This window comes from Pongo pygmaeus, chromosome 7, assembly GCF_028885625.2.
Source record: "Pongo pygmaeus isolate AG05252 chromosome 7, NHGRI_mPonPyg2-v2.0_pri, whole genome shotgun sequence".
Lineage (NCBI taxonomy): Eukaryota > Metazoa > Chordata > Mammalia > Primates > Hominidae > Pongo > Pongo pygmaeus.
In genome coordinates, this window is record NC_072380.2 from 8,977,322 (window position 1) to 8,995,928 (window position 18,607).

Genomic DNA, 18,607 nt, shown 5'->3' on the forward strand with positions numbered 1-18,607 from the left:
ACCAAACCCTTCCTCTTCTTTTGAGACGGAGTCTCACTCTGTCACCCAGGCTGGAGTGCAGTGGCACAATCTGAGCTCACTGCAATCTCTGCTTCCTGGGTTCAAGCGATTCTCCTGCCTCAGCCTCCCAGGTAGCTGGGATTACAGGCGCATGCCACCACGCCCAGCTAGTTTTTGTATTTTTTAGTAAAGACAGGGTTTCACCATGTTGGCCAGGCTGGTCTCGAACTCCTGACCTCAGGTGATCCGCCCACCTTGGCCTCCCAAAGTGTTGGGATTACAGGCGTGAGCCACCGCACCAGGCCGAACAAAGCCCTTCCTAAGAACTTTTTGTTAAGCTAGTGCACGTAGGTTGTTATCATATCCACCACTTGGAGAAAGACTGTCTGAAAGAAAGCAAGGACAGCAAGGCTTGAATATACTGATTACATGGTGTAAATCCTGGGATTCAGCCAGTCTACCTGAAGCAAACTCATCTCAACCTATCCTATTTTCCACATCCCCTTATGTTGCCTCGGGGAGGTTTGACTTGTTTTTCTGTCACTCGCAACCACAAGAGTTAAATGATTTTTCAGAGAATGTCTAAAGCTATTTTCCCCCAAAATACCCTGAATCTGTTACCTCTTGAGGCCAAAACTCTCTTCCTCCTTGCTGGTCTTCCAGATAGTCACGAATGATGTTTGTTTTCTGCAGAAACAGGCCCATAGAGTTGGCACGTTCTGTATCTTCACCAACTAAGGGGTCTTCAAACTCTGAGGCTGAGAAGAGACGGGAAAGGCCAATTCCTACCAGCCCAGCAACATAGTGGCAGTACTGTAAGAGATGATTTTTAAAGTACTTTAATAATGGAATTTTTACTGAAAGGGACACACTAGAGATCATTAGCTACAAAAAAGCAGGTTTTAAACAGAATGGGTAAGAATGCATTTTGATTTTAAAATACAAATATACACACCAGGATTTAAAAAACATCCAAGAAGGATGTGCTCAAAAGATTTAACAGCAGTCTCTGGCTGATGGGAATTTGATTTTTTTAATTTTTACTTGTATTTTCTAAATTTCTACAAAGCACATGTACTGCTACTATAATGAAAGGCCATTGAAAAAAACTAGTAAACATTTTTTTATTTTTATTTTTTATTTTACTTTTTGAGATGGAGTCTCATATATTGCCCACGTTAGACTCAAACTCCTGGACCCAAGCAATCTTTCTGCCTCAGCTTCCCAAACAGCTGGGATTGTAGGCAAATACCACCGTGTCTAGCTTTACAATAAGTTTTTTTTTTTGAGATCAAGTCTTACTTTGTCCCCCGGATTGGAGTGCAGTGGCACAATCTCGACTCACTGCAACCTCTGCCTCTTGGGTTCAAGTGATTCTCTTGCCTCAGCCTCCTGAGTAGCTGGGATTAAAGCACCCACCACCACATCCAGCTAATTTTTGTATTTTTAGCAGAGATGGGGTTTCACCATGTTGGCCACGCTGGTCTCAACTCCTGACCTCAACTGATCTGCCGGCCTTGGCCTCCCCAAAGTGCTGGGATTACCAGCCCAAGACACCGTGCCCGGCCTAGCTTTACAATAAACTTTTTGATACATAAAACTGTGACAGAAGGCAACGATGAAAGATGGAATATTCTGGTAACAGGAACTAAGACAATACTAAGTATGGTTTAATCTTTTTTTGACCAATCTGATAACATTTCAAGATCCACAGGCCCTCAAAATCATCATTATATGAAAGAACAAATAACTATCACATGCTCTTGACACTGTTTTAAGAACTCTGCACATTCAGCCGAGCACGATGGCTCATGCCTGTAATCCCAGCACTTTGGGAGGCTGAGACGGGTGGATCACAAGGTCAGGAGATCAAGACCATCCTGGCTAACACGGTGAAGCCCTGTCTCTACTAAAAATACAAAAAAATTAGCCAGCCTGGTGGCGGGTGCCTGTAGTCCCAGCTACTCAGAAGGCTAAGGCAGGAGAATGGCGTGAACCCAGGAGGTGGAGCTTGCAGTGAGCCGAGATCGCGCCACTGCACTCCAGCCTGGGCGACAGAGTGAGACTCCGTCTCAAAACAACAACAGAAAAAAAGAAATCTGCACATTCAATCCTCACAAACATTTTATCAGGTACACAGCATTATGATCTCCATTTCAGATGAGGAAACTGAGGCACAAAGAAGTCAATTAACTTGCCCAACATTGCCCATGTGAGAAAAAAAAATTAGCCAGGCACGGTGGCACATGCCAATGGTCCCAGTTACTCAGGAGGCTGAAGTAGGAGGGTCGCTTGAACCCAGGAAGGTTCAAGGGGCTGCCATGTCTGTGGCAGGGGCTAAGTGTTCAAAACTAGATAGTCTGACTTAAGTGTCAGGCTTTAACAACTTTGCTAAAACTTCCTCCCCCTTTTTTTTTTTTTTTAGTTTTTCTTTTAGAGACAGCATAACTTCCTCTCTTCTCAACAGAGATTTCAGTAAATGCAACTCTTAATTGTCAAATACTTTTTTTTCCACGACAGCAATTTGTCAAAAGCTATCCTCCTCTGAAAAGGATATCCTAAGACAACTTAAGGCAATATCCACATACAGTAATTATCTATTAGTTAACTTAAGAAGCAAAAGTAAAGAAGGTAAGCTCTGGAGTGTCATTAGGAAGGGTACAAGTTAGGCAATGACCAAAGTTCACACCTGTATTCCAGAATTTTGGGAGGCTGTGGAGAGGGGATTGCTTGAGCCCAGGAGTTTTAGACCAGCCTGGCCAACAAAGCAAGACCTCATCTCTATAAAAAATTTTAAAAGGCTGAGTGTGGTGGCTCATACCTGGGAGGCTAAGGCAGGTGAATTGCTTGAGCCCAGGAGCTCAAGACCAGCCCAGGCAACATGATGAAATCCTGTCTCTACCAAAAAATTACAAAAATTAGCCGGGTGTAGTGGTGTGCACCTATAGTCCCAGCTAATCGGGAGGCTGAGGTGAGAGGACTGCTTGAGCACAGGAGGTCGAAGCTGCAGTGAGCCTTGATCATGCCATTGCACGCCAGCCTGGGTGACAGAGCAAGACCCTGTGTCTCAAACATAATAAAAATTAAAATAAATTAGCCAGGCATGGTGGCAATGTGCCTGTGGTCCCAGTTACTCAGGAGGCTGAGGGCAAGGAAGATTGCTTGAGCCCAGGAGGTCAAGGCTGCCTTGTCTGTGCCGCTGCATTCCAGTCTGGGTGACAGAGAGAGACCCTGTCTCAAAAAAAAAAAGTCATCTCTCACTGAAAGCAATACAAAGCCAGAGGCTAATCAGGGGGCAGAATGAACAGGTGAAGAGAAAGCACTTGAAATTTGTTATGGGAGAAAAGTAACATGAAAAGAGTAAAATCTTGCTGAAATTAGGTAGAAAGAAATTAGCTTTGGACAGCTATACAAAAATCTTAAAAAGAATTACTAGAAATTTTTTAAAAAATTAGTATATCTATAGTACTATCCAAAAATATATTTGAAGATAATAGTTCTTTTGGTAGAAATACTCCTAAAATGGAGACTTATATAATTCATCTTCCTCCACAGTAAAAGAAAAAAAATAACTCCTTGAAATATTTGGCTGGTGCAGTAGCTCATGCCTGTAATCCCAACATTTGGGAGGCCGGAGTGGGAGGACTGTTTGATGCCAGGAGTTTGAGACTAGCCTGGGCAACATGGCAAAACCCTCTGTCTACAAAAAAAATACAAAAATGAGCCTGGTATGGTGTCATGCACTGTAGTTACAGCTACTCGGTAGGCTGAGGTGGGAGGATCACTTGAGCCCAGGAGGTTGAGGCTGCAGTGAGCCATGATCACACCACTACACACCAGCCTGGATGACAGAGCAAGACCCTGTCTCAAAAAAAATTTTTTTTAATTCAATTTTATCTGAACAGAACTTCTATTCAACAACCTAAAATTAAGTTTCCTGAATAAATCTGCACAACAGAAAATGACTTACTATCATAACCAGTGCTGGTTCTTGGCCAGAAGTTTTAACTTCAACTTTATTTTCTTTCAGATGGTGTCTTGCTCTGTCACCCAGGTTGGAGTGCAGTGGCACAATCATGGCTCACTGCAACCTTGAACTCTCAGGCTCAAGCAATCCTCCCACACCTCAGCCTCCAGAGTAGCTGGGACCACAGGCACACGCCACCAATGCCCTGCTAATTTTTTAATTTTTTGAAAGACGGGATCTCGCTATGTTGCTTAGGCTTATGTCTAACTCCTGGGCTCAAATGATCCTCCCACCTCAGTCTCCCAAAATGCTGAGATTACAGGTAAACCATGGTGCCCGGCTAACTTCATCTTAAATGCAGAAATTTATTTCTAGCAGTCATTGTATGCTGTTAACTTAGGAAGCACAAACCAGCAGTTCCAAAGATACTGCTGTCAAGTTTTGAGGTTTAAAAAATTAAGAGGCCCAAGACCTTGGACCTACACTAACTTGGTGACTATGTAGCAGCATCTTTTTGGAGATCCTAATTTAAGCACAGTTAAAGGTATGAAATACATCAACACTTTAGATGTTTGAAATGTCTTTGCCTGCTAAATTTGACTGGCTTTCAAATAAATAAATAAAATGTCTTTGCTTCCACAGAAGTGATGAGTAAGTCTCACAAACACCATTCCTGTGAAAAACAGGCAAGACTCCTAACCCTACCTTATGTTTTGATGTGTAGTTTAATCTTCATGATCAATTACATCCCTTTGTCTAGATAAGCACTTCTCTCCAGTCCCCTACTCCTAGCCTGGCTGATATCCTACATAGCTGCTGGTTTAGAATTAACTCTGGAATAAAGTGTTTATGATGAGACACTCAACCTAAACAGATGAATTGTAAAACCAGAGGAGCTGGAAGTACTGGACAACTTTTCTTGTTCTGAGCTTCACTATGAGGACTGCCACCTCTGTCTAATACATCACACACAGACACTGTTTTATGAGACTAACCTTGTCCCACTCCTGTTCAGAGGTCACATGCTTATCCAAAAACTCTGCCATCCCAATTCCCATTCTCCGGCAAATGTCGGCAATCACTGTTTGGTATTTCTCAGCCAGATTTCTAAACTCGAGGGAGATCTGAAATGGAAACCGTAATAACACAGAAATCATGAAATATGTACAGACATGGCACCAAAGATCACAAGGCAAACAATGGTGGAATTAATTATGACTCTGCAATGGTTCATCTGTAAGCCTAATTTAGTTGATACTTTTTTTTTTTTTTTTTTGAGATGGAGTCTCGCAATGTTGCCCAGGCTGGAGTGCAATGGCACGATCTCAGCTCACTGCAAACTCCACCTCCCAGGTTCAAATGATTCTCCTGCCTCAGCCTCTCCAGTAGCTGGGATTACAGTCATGCACCACCACGCCCAGCTAGTTTTTGTATTTTTAGTAGAAATGGGGTTTCACCATGTTGGCCAAGCTGGTCTCAAATTCCTGACCTCATGATCCACCAGCCTTGGCTTCCCAGACTGCCGGGATTACAGGCATAAGCCACTGTGCCCGCCCTCACGTTTCTTATTATTTCATAAATTTCATAAATATTAAAATAGAATGGTCTAAAAATGCTAATGTTTCTAGATTCAAAAGAAGATTCAAAGTCTCACTGCACATTTCATCTTTCCAACGTATAATGAGATGCTTCAACATAAAGCTGGGTATAAGAATTTTTGGGAGAACAGCTTGTTTAGACAAACCTCATTATGAGAAAGATTCATTTGTGCAAACATGGATCAAGCACTTCCTATGTAACAAGTATCATTCTAGGCACTGGGGATATACATCAGGGAAACAAACAGAAACTCAGACCCAGAGTTGCTTCCAAGATGCCCCAATAGGAACAGCTCTGGTCTATAGCTCCCAGCAAGATCGATGCAGAAGACAGGTGATTTCTGCATTTCCAACTGAGGTACCTGGTTCATCTCATTGGCACTGGTTGGACAGTGGGTGCATCCCACAGAGGGTGAGCCAAAGCAGGGCAGGGCGTCGCCTCATCCAGGAAGTGCAAGGGGTCATGGGATTTCTCTTTCCTAGCCAAGGAAAGGCGTGAGTGACTGTACCTGGAGGAACGGTATACTCTGCCCAAATACTGCGCTTTTCCCACAGTCTTCGCAACTGGCAGACCAGGTGATTCCCTCCAGTGCCTGGCTCAGCGGGTCCCATGCCCACGGAACCTTGCTTGCTGCTAGCCAAGCAGTCTGAGATCAAGCTGGGATGCTGGAGCTTGGTGAGGGGAGGCGCCTCCCGCCACTGCTGAGGCTTCAGTAGGTGGTTCTATACTCACAGTGTAAACAAAGCGGCAAGGAAGCTTGAACTGGGTGGAGCCCACCGCAGCTCAGCAAGGCCTACTGCCTCTCTAGATTCCACCTCTGGGGGCAGGGCATATCTAAACAAAAGGCAGCACACGGCTTCTGCAGATTTAAACATCCCTGCCTGACAGCTCTGAAGACAGCAGTGGTTCTCCCAGCAAGGCATTTGAACTCCAATAACGGAGACTGCCTCCTCAAGTGGGTCCCTGAGCCCTGTGTAGCCTGACTGGGAGACACCTCCCAGTAGGTGCCGACAGACACCTCATACAGGTGGGTGTCTTTCTTGGACGAAGCTTCCAGAGGAAGGATCAGGCTGCGATATTTGGTGTTCTGCAGCCTCCACTGGTGATACCCAGGTAAACAGGGTCTAGAGCGGACCTCCAGCAACTCCAACAGACCTGCAGCTGACGGGCCTCTGTTAGAAGGAAAACTAACAAACAAAGGAATAGCATCAATATCAACAAAAAGGACATCCACACCAAAACCCCATCTGTACGTCACCAACATCAAAGACTAAAGGTAGATAAAACCACAAAGATGGGGAGAAACCAGAGCAGAAAGGCTGAAAATTCCAAAAACAGAACGCCTCTTCTCCTCCAAAGGAACGTAACTCCTCGCCAGCAAAGGAACAAAACTGGATGGAGAATGAGTTTAACGAGCTGACAGAAGTAGGCTTCAGAAGGTTGGTAATAACAAACTTCTCCAAGCTAAAGGAGCACGTTCTGACCCATCGCAAGGAAACTTAAAACCTTGAAAAAAGGTTGGACAAATGGCTAACTAGAATAACCAGTGTAGAGAAGAGCTTAAATGACCTGATGGAGCTGAAAACCACAGTACAAGAACTTCACAAAGCATACACAAGCTTCAATAGCAGATTCGATCAAGCAGAAGAAAGGATATCAGTGATCGAAGATCAAATTAATGAAATAAAGCAAGAAGACAAGATTAGAGAAAAAAGAATGAAAAGAAATGAACAAAGGCTTCAATAAATATGGGACTATGTGAAAAGACCAAATCTATGATTGTTGCACCTGAAAGTGACAGAGAGAATGGAACCAAGTTAGAAAACACTCTTCAGGATATTATCCAGAACTTCCCCAACCTAGCATGGCAGGTCAACATTCAAATTCAGGAAATACAGAGAACACCATAAAGATACTCCTTGAAAAGCACAATCCCAAGATACATAATTGTCAGATTCACCAAGGTTGAAATGAAGGAAAAAATGTTAAGGGCTGCCAGAGAGAAAGGTCGGGTTACCCACAAAGGGAAGCCCATCAGATTAACAGCAGATCTCTCAGCAGAAACCCTACAAGCCAGAAGAGAGCGGGGGCCAATATTCAGCATTCTTAAAGAAAAGAATTTTCAACCCAGAATCTCATATCCAGCCAAACTAAGCTTCATAAGTGAAGGAGAAATAAAGTCCTTTACAGACAAACAAATGTTCACAGATTTTGTCACCACCAGGCCCGCCTTACAAGAGCTCCTGAAGGAAGCACTAAACATGGAAAGGAACAACTGGTACCAGCCACTGCAAAAACATGCCAAATTGTAAAGACCATCAATGGTATGAAGAAACTGCATCAATTAATGGGCAAAATAACCAGCAAACATCATAATGACAGATCAAATTCAAACATAACAATATTAACCTTAAATGTAAGTGGGCTAAATGCCCCAATTAAAAGACACAGACTGGCAAATTCGATAAAGAGTCAAGGCCCATCAGTGTGCCATATTCAGGAGACCCATCTCATGTGCAGAGATACACATAGGCTCAAAATAAACAGATGGAGGAAGATCTACCAAGCAAAAAAAAAAAGCAGGGATTGCAATCCTAGTCTCCGATAAAACAGACTTTAAACCAACAAAGATCAAAAGAGACAAAGAAGGCCATTACTTAATGGTAAAGGGATTAATTCAACAAGAAGAGCTAACTATCCTAAATATATATGCACCGAATACAGGAGCACCCAGATTCATAAAGCAAATCCTTAGAGACCTACAAAGAGACTTAAAGTCTCTCATTATTATTGTGTGCGAGTCTAACACCCCACTGTGAACATTAGATCAACGAGACAAAAGGTTACCAAGGATATCCAGGACTTCAACTCAGCTCTGGACCAAGCAGACCTAATAGACATCTACAGAACTCTCCACCCCAAATCAACAGAATATACACTCTTCTCAGCACCACATTGCACTTATTCTAAAATTGACCACATAATTGGAAGTAAAACACTCCTCAGCAAATGTAAAAGAACAGAAATTATACCAAACTCTCAGACCACAGTGCAATCAAATTAGAACTCAGGATTAATAAACTCACTCAAAACCACACATCTACATGGAAACTGAACAACCTGCTCCTGAACGACTACTGGGTACATAACGAAATCAAAGCAGAAATAAAGATGTTCTTTGTAACCAATGAGAACAAAGACACAACATACCAGAATCTCTGGGACACATTCAAAGCAGTGTGTAGAGGGAAATTTATAGCACTAAATGCCCACAACAGAAAGCAGGAAAGATATAAAATTGACATCCTAACACCACAATTAAAAGAACTAGAGAAGCAAGAGCAAACAAATTCAAAAGCTAGCAGAAGGCAAGAAATAACTAAGATCAGAGCAAAACTGAAAGAGAGACACAAAAAATCCTTCAAAAAAAAAAAAAAAAAAAAATCAATGAATCCAGGAGCTGGTTTTTTGAAAAGAGCAACAAAATTGATAGACCGCTAGGCAAGAAGAAAAGAGAGAAGAATCAAATAGATGCAATAAAAAATGATAAAGAGGATGTCACCACCAATCCCACAGAAATACAAACTACCACTGGAGAATACTATAAACACCTCTATGCAAATAAGCTAGAAAATCTAGAAGAAATGGATAAATTCCTGGACACATACACCCTCCCCCAAGACTAAACCAGGAAGAGGCTGAATCTCTGAACAGACCAATAACAGGTTCTGAAATTGAGGCAATAATTAATAGCCTACCAACCAAAAAAAGTCCAGGAACAGACAGATTCACAGCCGAATTCTACCAGAGGTACAAAGAGGAGCTGGTACCATTCCTTCTGAAACTATTCCAACAGAAAAAGAGGAATCCTCCCCAACTCATTTTATGAGGCCAGCATCATCCTGATACCAAAGCCTGGCAGACAAACAATAAAAAAAGAGAATTTTAGGCCAATATCCCTGATGAACATCGATGCGAAACTCCTCAATAAAATACTGGCAAATTGAATCCAGCAGCACATCAAAGAGCTTATCCACCACGATCAAGTCGGCTTCATCCCTGGGATGCAAGGCTGTTCAGCATACACAAATCAATAAACATCATCCATCACATAAACAGAACCAATGACAAAAACCACATGATTATCTCAACAGACGCACAAAAGGCCTTTGACAAAATTCAACAGTCTTTCATGCTGAAAACTCTCAGTAAACTAGATGTTGATGGAACGTATCTCAAAATAATAAGGAGCTATTTATGACAAACCCAAAGCCAATATCATACTGATGGGCAAAAACTGGAAGCATTCCTTTTGAAAACCTGCACAAGACAAGGATGCCGTCTCTCACCACTCCTATTCAACACAGTATTGGAAGTTCTGGCCAGGACAATCAGGCAAGAGAAAGAAATAAAGGGTATTCAATTAGGAAAAGAGGAAGTAAAATTGCCTGTTTGCAGATGACATCATTGTATATTTAGAAAACCCCATCGTCTCAGCCCCAAATCTCCTTAAGCTGATAAGCAACTTCAGCAAAGTCTCAGGATACAAAATCAATGTGCAAAAAATCACAAGCATTCCTATACACCAATAACAGACAAACAGAGAGCCAAATCATGAGTCAACTCCCATTCACAATTGCTACAAAGAGAATAAAACACCTAGGAATCCAACTTACAAGGGATGTGAAGGACCTCTTCAAGGAGACTACAAACCACTGCTCAACGAAATAAAAGACAACATAAACAAATGGAAGAACATTCCATGCTCACGGATAGGAAGAATCAATATCGTGAAAATGGCTATACTGCCCAAGGTAATTTACAGATTCAATGCTATCCCCCATCAAGCTACCGCTGACTTTCTTCACAGAATTGGAAAAAACTACTTCAAATTTCATATGGAACCAAAAAAGAGCCTGCAATAGCCAAGACAATCCTAAGCCAAAAGAACAAAGCTGGAGGCATCACGCTACCTGACTTCAAACTATACTACAAGTCCACAGTAACCAAAACAGCATGGTACTGGTACCAAAACAGATATATACACCAATGGAACAGAACAGAGGCCTCAGAAATAACACTACACATCTACAGCCATCTGATCTTTGACAAACCTGACAAAAGCAATGGAGAAAGGATTCCCTATTTAATAAATGGTGCTGGGAAACCTGGCTAGCCATATGCAGAAAGCTGAAACAGGATCCCTTCCTTACACCTTATAGAAAAATTAACTCAAGATGGACTGAAGGCTTAAATATAAGACCTAAAACCGTAAAAACCCTAGAAGAAGAGGTAGGCAATACCATTCAGGACATAGGCATGGGCAAAGACTTCATGACTAAAACACCAAAAGCAATGGCAACAAAAGCCAAACTAGACAAATGGGATCTAATTCAGCTAAAGAGCTTCTGCACAGCAAAAGAAACTATCATCAGCGTAAACAGGCAACCTACAGAATAGGAGAAAATTTTTGTAATGTATCCATCTGACAAAGGGCTAGCATCCAGAATCTACAAAGAACTTAAAAAAACTTACAAGAAAAAAAACAACCCCATCAAAAAGTAGGCAAGGATATGAACAGACATTTCTCAAAGGAAGACATTTATGCAGCCAACAGACATATGAAAAAATGCTCATCACCACTGGTCATCAGAGAAATGCAAATCAAAACCACAATGAGATACCATCTCAAGCCAGTTAGAATGGCAATCATTTAAAAAGTCAGGAAACAACAGATGCTGGAGAGGATGTGGAGAAATAGGAATAAATTTACACTGTTGGTGGGAGTGTAAATTAGTTCAACCATTGTGGAAGACAGTGTGGTGATTCCTCAAGGATCTAGAACTAGAAATACCATTTGACCCAGCAATCCCATTACTGGGTATATACCCAAAGGATTATAACTCGTACTACTATGAAGACACAAGCACATGTATGTTTATTGCGGCACTATTCACAATAGCAAAGACCTGGAACCAACCCAAATGTCCATCAATAATAGACTGGATAAAGAAAATGTGGCACATATACACCATGGAATACTATGCAGCCATAAAAAAGGATGAGTTCATGTCCTTTGCAGGGACATGGATGAAGCTGAAAACCATCATTCTCAGCAAAGTATCACAAGGACAGAAAACCAAACACCGCCTGTTCTCACTCATAAGTGGGAGCTGAACAATGAGAACACATGGACACAGGAAGGGGAACATCACATACCGGGGCCTGATGTGGGGTGAGGGGCCAGGGGAGGGATAGCATTAGGAGAAATACCTAATGTAAATGACGAGTTGATGGGTGCAGCACACCAACATGGCACATGTATACCTATGTAACAAACCTGCACGTTGTACACATGTACCCTAGAACTTAAAGTATAATAAAAAAAAGAAAAAAAAAACTCAGACCCTTGAAGAGTTTAGATTCTAGTGAGCAGATCTGCCAACTATTTTATCTCATTAGTTACCCAATTTATATTATGAAGCTATAGAGTCTCTCTCACTATTAAGGCTATACTTTTAAATTCATTAAACAACTCAATATGAGGCATGCTGCCCAATACTTTTCCATAGTCCAAGTCCTAATGTAGAAAAGTTGAATTGATATTTTTAAAATTTATTGTTACTGCCCAAATATCTTGTTTTAAGTTCAAAGAATTGTTTATAGGTTAGCAAAATACAATATAAGAACACCATGGGAAGTGTTAAAACATGAAAGCCTACACATAATACTGCAAACAGTGAAGAGATTTGGTTAAACATTGAAAGTGCAATATACTCGGTCTGTGTTTACAGAAAAGTTAGAAAAACTTTCTTGGAAAACACCTAAAATTAAGGGCCCAGAGGAAAACCAGGTGGCCGGCTGATTGCAACGTACCAGGAATTCACATAATTTAGGATTTCTGATTAACATCAACTGTCAACACCCCCATGTCCCTCCCCCCCCCCCCAAAAAAAAAACCCATAAAATCAATCTGGTCTTTTCAGAACTCTTTCCAAAAAGTTGTTCTTTGCAGAACAGCTGTTCAAGCCAATGTCAAAAAGTAATTCCTTCTTCTGGCTGAAACAAACTAGTGATTCTACAAGAGGTTATTAGAATCCCTGAATCTCCATAGGACTCTGCTCATTCCACAGATCCTTGGTTAGACCAGTTCTATTTATTAGAGAGGAAAGGCCAATGAGGGTGGGACGGAGCTTAGACTCCTCCAAAACACTTTCACTTCTGAACTTCACCTATCCTTCCAACAACTTTTTGTTATTTATTACATAATTGTACAGTTCTAAAAGTAAAAACAAAAATATACAGGAGAAAGTGACAATGAAGAGGTCTACGTTTTTCCCAGAAACCCAGAGGACGGACAGGGCTTTCCTGACTCCACACTCAGTGCCCAGTTTCGTATGTTCCCCAGGTACAACAATAAGCCCTGACACGTGAATTGAGCCAGGAGGGCTTTTTCCGCTTCCAGGTAATTTTGTTTCACAACACAGTAGATTTCTATGTTCTCAGATCACTTTCTGATGATTCCAAGTACAAGAAGGAAGGTACCAGAGCGAGTCCACAGGGATAATGGAGAAAGGCCAAATCCCACATAGGGGGTAAGAGTAGCAGTGAATACAAATACAAATTCCTCTGATTATAAACCTTAGAGGTAGCAAAGTATGCGAGTGACTAAGCACAAGAGATCTGAAGCCAGACCTTCCAGATTCATTGATTCTGTCACTTAACTTCACGGGTAATCCTAGGCAAAGTACTTAATTTTTCTGTGCCTCAGTTTCCTCATCTAGATAAAATGTAGATAATAACAGTACATTATGTACTAGGTAATTTCCTTGTTAAACGATGTTATAGATAAAATAACACAAAGAGTAAATTAATGATGAAATATATTTAGTAACTAACTCATAGTAAAATGCTCAATAAGTGAATGCTATTATTGCTATTATCATTTAAAAATAAGGCTGTATTATTACTTAAACTATGTTTACAGGTAGAGTTCTAAGCCTTCTAGCTTTCCACTAGTACCAGGTGAGAAAGATACGTGGTCATGTACTATATAACGATGTTTCAGTCAACGGAGACTGCAAGTACAATGGTGGTCCCTTAAGACTGTAACACCGTATTTTTACTATACCTTTTCTATGTTTAAATACACAAATACTTACCACTGTGCTCCAATTGCCTACAGTATTCAGTACAGTACCATCCTGTAGAGGTGTGCAGCCTTGGAGCAATGGGCTGTACCACAGAGCCTACGTGTGTAGTAGCTATGCCATGTTGGTATGTGTAAGTACACTCCATGATGTTCACATAATGATGAAATCATCTATCAATGCATTTCTCAGAATGTATCCTGTAGCCATTAAGTGATGCATGACTGTGCTCCAACCGAACCCCTAACATACAATGAGAGTTCTAGAAAGCCTGACTTGAACTGGTATCAACTAATGATCACTAAAGTATAAAGCATCAGGTTCAATCTACTGTACATCGAGGTGGAGGTCACTTGGTTAGAACACTGTATTGAGGCTTATTCCTAAATTCTGCAAGGCCTGGGATAAGAGGACAAATGGAGGCCCACATACTATATGTAGCTAAAAATTTAAAAATGATCAATCGAGCTAATAACTTGTTAAGTAAAATATATTCTATCCTCCTGCACTGACAAACATATCTTCATAACAACCTGGTTGATTCAGGTTTGAATTTAAAATTCTTAGTCCCTCAGAGTTTTATTACAAAATGCAGCAGGGCCCAGACAGCTGATCCCCATATCCCAGGCTCTTCCCTTCCACTGCGCTTCCTGAATCTCGCTCTCTCCAGCACTGGGAGGCACCTCACATTCATTTGAGAGGATATCCCAGTCCTCGGTGCCCTGATCCATCCACAATACTCCCCAACACAGCCCTTGGCCATCACTCAGGCCCAAGGGCACAGTCAATGGTGGCACATTCCCACCTGGAGGAGATGGACGGACCTTAGGAAAATAGACTGTGCAGGCGCGGACGTGGGCTCAGGGATCTGGGGCAAGGAACTCCAGATGTCCAGAACGTGTTACAGAAGGAGAGCCCACGAGAGCTGAACAAGCACATTCCCATGGCCCCAGTGACCCCTGACCCCTTTGGGAGTGACGGGGCCTAGAATGGGGTCCTCTAAAGTGAGGAGTTCCACTTGCCCAAGTCTAAGAGCAGTACTGGGTGTGTGAGGCCAAGCTATCAGTCCTCTTTTACACTACTTGTTCCATCCTGGGACCTCTTAGCCAAAAGCTGATTGCAGGCCTAGCCCCACACAACTGGTTTCAAAGAGATACTGAGCTACATCAGCACATACACAAATCATTCCTTAAGAAGACAAGGCACTATTAATTCCCATACAGTCCCATCTCAAGCTGAATCACAAACTGGAGGGACCTACAATTCAAGTAGCTTAAAATTATATATGTGCGTAAAACACACAACTTAGTATATCTTTATATTCGTAAGGATACAAAAGGTGAACAACAGTGAAAACAGCGATGCCTGGCTTGCGCCTTCTGCTCCCTTTTACTCTTCCAGGGGCAACTGTGCTTTCAAGAGGATGGAATCTTTAACTCTACTACCCAAAAAAGAAAACGATGAGTTCAGTGTTCACATCTGAAACCTTCCAGAACTAAGCATTATTTTTCCACTGGAACACTGTATGAACACAGGAAGACACTGAAGTTTCACAAACTTGTTGGAATATCATCTGGAAATTTGACAGCGATATTCCCCAAAATTATGTTAGCATTCACACACTTTCATATTCTCTCACTTCTGCTGAGTGGATAGGGCTGCCTTGACTTATGCAATACCTAAGACATTTATCCCATGCCCCAGAAATTTTTTAATTATTATGAATCCACTCAAGTCAAAAGTAATTTGGCTGTTTTTAGAGGCTAGGTCCAGCTAGAATAATATTAGTTGTTTTTAAGTGAGAATGCACTTCCATTATAAATGGGGTATGACTACTTCCTCTGCTTTAGCAGAATTCAGAGGCCCATCAATGAATGGCCACAGATTTCCCATCAAAGGAAACCCATCCTCTGGTCATCAGGTGTCCTGTGAGAGCCAAATCACCAGGACCTTCCCAGGGTTACAGTTCTAATTCTTACCCAGTTAGTCGTCATAAATTTTCTTTCTTCTCTTGAATTGTACTGTATAAACTCGAATTATTCTTCAGCTATTTTCTTCTCATTTGTATTGTGTTGTACTATATTTGGGCTTTGGTACTGAAGGTCTGATCTCAGCAATCTGAAATAGCCTTTGCACCGCAAGAGTCTTCCCCAAATATTCCTTTTTTTTTTTTTTAAATATTGCTCCCATTATGAAGAAGAATCAAAGATTCTTTTGTTTGGTGGAGGACTCTGTCTGTCCACTTAGCTCCCTCCCAACTCAGCTATAGATTAGGTTTGTTTCAATAACATAAGGACTGTTCTCCAAAAGCTCTGGCAACTGTGGACAAAAAGGGCTTCTTTGGGCTATTACAGAACATGTGACTTTGCTAAATCAAACCTTTATTTATAAGACACGGAAGAATCAGTTACTTGTGTGATAAGACATGCGAATTCTAGGATAGTAGGACCTAGGCAGATGTCCACACAAACTTGAGGGACTTTATAACCCTTAGGATTTTAACTATAACCCACTTCACTCCAACAAAATAGACCGAATAGGTAATATTTACAGAACACTTACGCTGTACCAGGCACTAAGTACTTCATATGTGCAAAATTAATCCTCTCAGCTCTTACTTTATAAATGAGGAGACGGAGACACACAGCAGATAAGGAACTTGCCCAGGATCACAAGTGAAGTGGCAGAGGCTCACCCTGCTTCTCAATGCTCACCCTAGCTGCCAACAGACACCACCCCCTATGCCAGGCTGCTACCCATCTTGAGCAGCAGTCCCATGCTACCAGGCTCAGGGTAGTCAAGAGGCCAGCAGTGTTACAGGTAGGCTGCATTATACAGTCAGCAGGCTTTTGTGAGCTAGCCTGAGAATCTTTTACAACACTAAAATTTGAGTGCGTCTTCCCACAGGAAGAAACACTGGACTTCCAATACTGATAATAACAGCAGTAGCTAACATTCTAAGAGCATTACCTATGTTAATTCTTTGAATCCTCAGAATACCATGAGGTAGGTGTTATTATTACCTATTTTATAGACGAAGAAACTGAGGCACAGAGAGGCTTTGTAAATAACCAACAGTTTAGTAAGTGGGAGATTTGAGATTCCAACCCAGGCAGCCTGGCTTCAGAGTCTTGGCTACCAGAGTTCTTAATTATCACATTACGCTGCCTTCAGACTGCTTATTTTACCTTTCTCCACAGGTATGTAGGCTACCAGACAACCACATTAGCAATTATGAACACAACAGTCAGTAGACAAGATGCGTAACCACACTCACCGTTGGGAAGTCCTCCAGCACCTGGCGATCCTTCTCCTTGCTCTCCATGAACCGCCAGTCTGGTTGGTAAAGGAAAGAGTGAAAGTTGTGTAACAGCGGGACCTTCTTTTCCACACTGATGGTCATGTCATCTTCCAGTGTGTCCAGAGCTCGGAGAACCAGATAAAATATGCAAACTGCGTTGCTGTAAAAAAGCAAAAACTATTAATATATTGGAACAAACAGCCAAAGATATTTTATTTTAAAATAACTTGTCCCTGGCCACTTTCTAAAGCCATCTACATCCTTAACTCCAAAGAACTATAAGGATATCCAAAGCTTTTCATACTTAACGAAACTTACATTAGTTTTCCTTCCTTACATGAGAGTAATGAACTTCTGTAGTTTATTAAAAAGCCTACTAGTTGAGTGTCACTACTACTCCCAGAAGTGAGTTGCATTTAACCAATGTAGAACAACTATAGAGACCAAAAGACCAAACGTTTAGACCGAACTAATATTTGGCAAATAGAAAAAAAAGTCAAAAAACACAGTAACTTCTCAGTATAAATACGATTATACATAAAGACAACTGGTGTAAGTTCATGGGTGTAATCTGCACAGAGACAGCTTCAAAAGAATCAACCCAATATGCTAGAAATAGAAATGCAAAGTTGGATAAGAGAAGCCGAGAAAATACACGACCTGCTCACAGATAGGTTCAGCTGCCAGGACTAAAAAAAGTTAATAAACATCACCCCCTCCCCCCCTTCTCTGAAAGGCTGGGCCCGCAGGGACTCTACTAGATGGCAAAGAGCCTAGAAGGTCTTTCTAAAGTAAACACATAGGGCAGGGCTATGTTCTGGATAAGCCACAGCAACGAGGCTGCAACGCTGAGCGCTATATCAAAAGGTAGCTTCCAACACACTCAAAGGTCCCTGGACAAGCTTTCCTCCTCCAAGCCAGAGGCGCTGCCTCCATCACTCACCGCATTTCCCCATCCAGCGCCTGGATAACAGCTGCGAAACTGCGACTGGTCTGATTGAGATACTTGTAGCAAGTTTTCAGGCTGCTGCTGAGCGAGTCCTGCGGGCAGACAAGACACACGGCGGTGGGAGACGTCGAGGAGCAGGAGTGGGAGTGGGAGTGGGACGGGGGCAGGCGGCTCCACAGCCTGCCGCCCTCTCCCCGGTGCCAGTCCTTGCAGGGCCAGGCGGCAGGAGGCAAGCAGCAGCCCCGCGGGGCGGTGCCTGAGCCCGGGCCCCTGGGCGCCGCGGCGGGACTCAGCACCAAGGTGCGCTTGAAGAGGGCCATGGCCTTGGTGCCGCAGGCGGCTGCGGCCATGGGAATCGCGGACCCCACGGGGTTTTTCCTCCATAGACTCGAGCAGATCTGGGACGCGCCCAACGAGGGGCGGGACGGGCTCGCCCTCTACTCGAAGAGGCGCTGGGCTGACCCAGAACGGGCCCGCCCCGCACGTGGAGGCCGCGGCCCGGCCCGCAGCCCCGCCCCTGGCCTCCCGCTCCGCACCCCTTCGGCACCGGCGCCTCCTCCCGCTGTTGCCCTTCTCACCAGAACCCACTGGCCGCTAAGGGAACCCAGCGCACTTCCGAGCAGCTCGCTCGTCCTCCCAGT

At 42.6% G+C, this 18,607-nt stretch overlaps 1 protein-coding gene across 3 annotated transcripts in view; it reads right to left on the reverse strand.

The window, feature by feature from the left end:
- The window catches only part of FDFT1 (farnesyl-diphosphate farnesyltransferase 1), a 36,577-nt gene that overhangs the window by 12,366 nt on the left and 5,604 nt on the right, over positions 1-18,607 (reverse strand). The window contains exons 2-5 of one of the 3 annotated variants that reach the window (XM_054499039.2): positions 17,961-18,058; positions 16,994-17,177; positions 4,963-5,091; positions 622-813 (exon numbers count right to left, since the gene is read on the reverse strand). In XM_054499039.2, the coding sequence (XP_054355014.1) occupies positions 622-813; positions 4,963-5,091; positions 16,994-17,177; positions 17,961-18,058 (603 nt within the window). Of the gene's footprint in view, positions 1-621; positions 814-4,962; positions 5,092-16,993; positions 17,178-17,960; positions 18,349-18,607 lie in introns of those variants that run through there. The other 2 variants (XM_054499038.2, XM_054499040.2) reach the window with 2 other exon arrangements.